The sequence below is a fragment of the Galdieria sulphuraria genome, assembly GCF_000341285.1.
Source record: "Galdieria sulphuraria unplaced genomic scaffold scaf_271, whole genome shotgun sequence".
NCBI classification, from domain to species: Eukaryota; Rhodophyta; class Bangiophyceae; order Galdieriales; family Galdieriaceae; genus Galdieria; species Galdieria sulphuraria.
The window spans coordinates 1-4,243 of NW_005178204.1; the positions used below are offsets into that span (position 1 = coordinate 1).

General features: G+C 44.4%; 2 protein-coding genes across 2 annotated transcripts; one reads left to right on the forward strand and one right to left on the reverse strand.

Annotated features, from left to right (window-relative positions):
- Positions 1 to 50: 50 nt before the first annotated feature.
- Gasu_64770 (60S ribosomal protein L28e) lies at positions 51 to 671 on the forward strand. Its single transcript, XM_005702325.1, has one exon. It carries the CDS (start codon positions 156 to 158, stop codon positions 579 to 581), a length of 426 nt encoding a protein of 141 aa, XP_005702382.1. The 5' UTR covers positions 51 to 155; the 3' UTR covers positions 582 to 671.
- Positions 672 to 1,095: 424 nt separating this feature from the next.
- Gasu_64780 (laminin-like protein) lies at positions 1,096 to 4,243 on the reverse strand (the record flags this gene model as incomplete). The annotated part of the gene is made up of 7 exons (XM_005702326.1): positions 1,096 to 1,790; positions 1,856 to 1,953; positions 1,991 to 2,219; positions 2,257 to 2,650; positions 2,693 to 2,951; positions 2,989 to 3,474; positions 3,500 to 4,243. Coding segments are annotated over 7 exons (2,825 nt in total), but the record flags the coding sequence as incomplete, so codon positions are not given.

Here is a 4,243-nt window from a genome sequence, read left to right on the forward strand (position 1 = left end):
CCTTGTTTGATCATTAAACTGTTATAATTGAGTGGACAGCTATTCTAACTATTGTTCCTGTCCTGTAGGATTGATAAGAATGCTTCATTAAAAGGAACAATTAGGTATTTGGGAAATTTCACTGCGTGGCCGTCGTTTGCTCTACAAATACAATCATGTCAGAGTTGATGTGGCTTCTTGTAAAAGGTCACAATGCCTTTCAAATAAGGAGAAAAGGGGTTACATTGTCAACGGAGAAAGGCAACTTGAAGGGCATCAACTCTTTCAAGTATTCTGGTCTTGCTCAATCGAAGGCCGTAGACATTCAGCCTGCAACCGAAACTTCTGGTATCGCTTACTCAAAGAAACGAACTAAGAAGGATGCTATTGGAAAACCTTCGAAGATGTTTCATACCAAAACTTTGAAAAAGGGATTCCCTCGCTGCACAAGGGTAGTTTTGAAGGAGCTCTCAACATACCGACCAGACCTCAAAAGGATCGCAATAGCAAGAGTTTCCAAAATTATGGCGATTCAGAAAATGAAGAGATTGGGAAAGAAGAGAAAGGTTAAGTTAGGACGATATTCGCGTTCGAAAAAGTAAAAGGAAATAGTTTGTTACAACGTCGACGGAAGACGTTAAAATTCACTTTCGGAAGTAAAGTATCCTTTGATTCTTAATTTTTGTTGTTAGTTGAGTTTTACGTTTTATCGTAGTGTAGCTTTCAACAGCACTTCAATTTTACTTTTATTGAAGCATAACCGCTGTCTCAAGTAACGTCAAATGTTAATTACTCACGGATGGAATACGTGCCAAGTTTGCACATCACTTCTTTTTGTAGTTACTCGGAATGACTCGTACAGTTCTGAGAGGTGAATAGAACCTGTTAGGACGTGACAGTTGCAGCTCTGCACAATTTTCAACGTAAAATAGTCAGAATATAACATAACAAGAAAAAACTTTACTCTTAAGTGACATATTCAAGCAAAATATCCTTCCAGATGATATTCCCTTAAATACTCAGTTTGAGTTTCTGAGTTGAAGGTAAAAAGTAGAAGCCATCGTCTAAACTGAAAGAAAACAAATTTCGAGAAAGATATTTTGTACGGCTTCCTCCACTAAAAACTTCCGCTAGTTCTGGAAGATGATGAAAATTCTTAGTCGTTGTTAAAACAACTTGTAGTACCTATATTTTGGCTACTTGATTCTCTCCCAATTCTGACTCTGCGTAGGCACATTATTTGAAAAACCTGAAGAAATCNCTTCAGTTGATGGTTGAGGTCCTNTCTTAGATGGACTCGGTCCTTTTGTTGGTTGTACTGGAGACGTCNCAGGAGAAGTTNCTGGAGTTGATGGACTCGGTCCTNTCTTAGAAGGACTCGGTCCTTTTGTTTGTTGTATTGGAGACGTCNCAGGAGAAGTTNCTGGATTTGATGGTTGAGGTCCTNTCTTAGATGGACTCGGTCCTNTCTTAGATGGACTCGGTCCTNTTGTTGGTTGTATTGGAGACGTCNCAGGAGAAGTTNCTGGAGTTGATGGTTGAGGTCCTNTCTGAGATGGACTCGGTCCTNTTGTTGGTTGTATTGGAGACGTCNCAGGAGAAGTTNCTGGAGTTGATGGTTGAGGTCCTNTCTGAGATGGACTCGGTCCTNTCTTAGATGGACTCGGTCCTTTTGTTGGCTGTACTGGAGACGTCNCAGGAGAAGTTNCTGGATTTGATGGTTGAGGTCCTNTCTTAGAAGGACTCGGTCCTNTCGTAGATTGGACTCGAGACCTCNCAGGAGAAGTTNCTGGAGACGATGCACACGAGAACTAACTTAGAAGGACTGGGTCCTATCTTAGATGGACTCGGTCCTATTGTTGGTTGTATTGGAGACGTCATCAGGAGAAGTTNCTGGATTCGATGGACTCGGTCCTNTCTTAGAAGGACTTGGTCCTTTTGTTGGCTGTACTGGAGACGTCNCAGGAGAAGTTNCTGGAATTGATGGACTGAGGTCCTATCTTAGAAGGACTCGGTCCTNTTGTTGGCTGTACTGGAGACGTCNCAGGAGAAGTTNCTGGATTTGATGGTTGAGGTCCTNTCTTAGATGGACTCGGTCCTTTTGTTGGTTGTATTGGAGACGTCNCAGGAGAAGTTNCTGGATTCGATGGATGAGGTCCTNTCTGAGATGGACTCGGTCCTTTTGTTGGTTGTATTGGAGACGTCNCAGGAGAAGTTNCTGGATTCGATGGACTCNGGTCCTATCTTAGAAGGACTTGGTCCTATTGTTGGCTGTACTGGAGACGTCNCAGGAGAAGTTNCTGGATTTGATGGTTGAGGTCCTNTCTTAGATGGACTCGGTCCTNTTGTTGGCTGTATTGGAGACGTCNCAGGAGAAGTTNCTGGATTCGATGGATGAGGTCCTNTCTTAGATGGACTCGGTCCTNTTGTTGGTTGTATTGGAGACGTCNCAGGAGAAGTTNCTGGAGTTGATGGTTGAGGTCCTNTCTTAGATGGACTCGGTCCTNTTGTTGGCTGTACTGGAGACGTCNCAGGAGAAGTTNCTGGATTTGATGGATGAGGTCCTNTCTTAGAAGGACTTGGTCCTTTTGTTTGTTGTATTGGAGACGTCNCAGGAGAAGTTNCTGGATTCGATGGTTGAGGTCCTNTCTTAGATGGACTCGGTCCTNTTCTTAGTAGTAGTGGAGACGTCATAGTTGGCAGTTATTGGGACGTCNCAGGAGAAGTTNCTGGATTTGATGGACTCGGTCCTNTTGTTGGCTGTATTGGAGACGTCNCAGGAGAAGTTNCTGGATTTGATGGTTGAGGTCCTNTCTTAGAAGGACTTGGTCCTTTTGTTTGTTGTATTGGAGACGTCNCAGGAGAAGTTTCTGGATTTGATGGTTGAGGTCCTNTCTTAGATGGACTTGGTCCTTTTGTTTGTTGTATTGGAGACGTCNCAGGAGAAGTTTCTGGATTTGATGGTTGAGGTCCTATCTTAGAAGGACTTGGTCCTATTGTTGGCTGTACTGGAGACGTCACAGGAGAAGTTACTGGATTTGATGGACTCAGGTCCTNTCTGAGAAGGACTTGGTCCTTTTGTTGGCTGTACTGGAGACGTCNCAGGAGAAGTTNCTGGATTCGATGGACTCGGTCCTNTCTTAGAAGGACTTGGTCCTTTTGTTGGCTGTACTGGAGACGTCNCAGGAGAAGTTNCTGGAATTGATGGTTGAGGTCCTNTCTTAGATGGACTCGGTCCTNTTGTTTGTTGTATTGGAGACGTCNCAGGAGAAGTTTCTGGATTTGATGGTTGAGGTCCTNTCTTAGATGGACTTGGTCCTTTTGTTTGTTGTATTGGAGACGTCNCAGGAGAAGTTTCTGGATTTGATGGTTGAGGTCCTNTCTGAGATGGACTCGGTCCTTTTGTTTGTTGTATTGGAGACGTCNCAGGAGAAGTTNCTGGATTTGATGGTTGAGGTCCTNTCTTAGAAGGACTTGGTCCTTTTGTTGGCTGTACTGGAGACGTCACAGGAGAAGTTACTGGATTCGATGGATTCAGGTCCTNTCTTAGAAGGACTCGGTCCTTTTGTTGGCTGTACTGGAGACGTCNCAGGAGAAGTTNCTGGATTCGATGGACTCGGTCCTNTCTTAGAAGGACTTGGTCCTTTTGTTGGCTGTACTGGAGACGTCNCAGGAGAAGTTNCTGGATTTGATGGTTGAGGTCCTNTCTTAGATGGACTCGGTCCTNTTGTTGGCTGTATTGGAGACGTCNCAGGAGAAGTTNCTGGATTCGATGGATGAGGTCCTNTCTTAGATGGACTCGGTCCTTTTGTTGGCTGTACTGGAGACGTCNCAGGAGAAGTTNCTGGATTCGATGGACTCGGTCCTNTCTTAGAAGGACTTGGTCCTNTCTTAGAAGGGCTTGGTCCTNTTGTTGGTTGTATTGGAGACGTCNCAGGAGAAGTTNCTGGATTCGATGGACTCGGTCCTNTCTTAGAAGGACTCGGTCCTTTTGTTGGCTGTATTGGAGACGCCACAGGAGAAGTTNCTGGATTTGATGGTTGAGGTCCTNTCTTAGATGGACTCGGTCCTNTTGTTGGTTGTACTGGAAAAGTAACTGGAGTTGATGGCTGAGGTCCTNTCTTAGATGGATTCGGTGCATTATTTGGTACTGAAGGTTGAGGGGTATTTTGAGACTTTGGTGTTGGTGCTTTGGGATAAGTTGATACAATTTGAGTTGTTGAGGGAATACTGGAAGTGTAGTGACCGTTTGAGTAATTTTGGA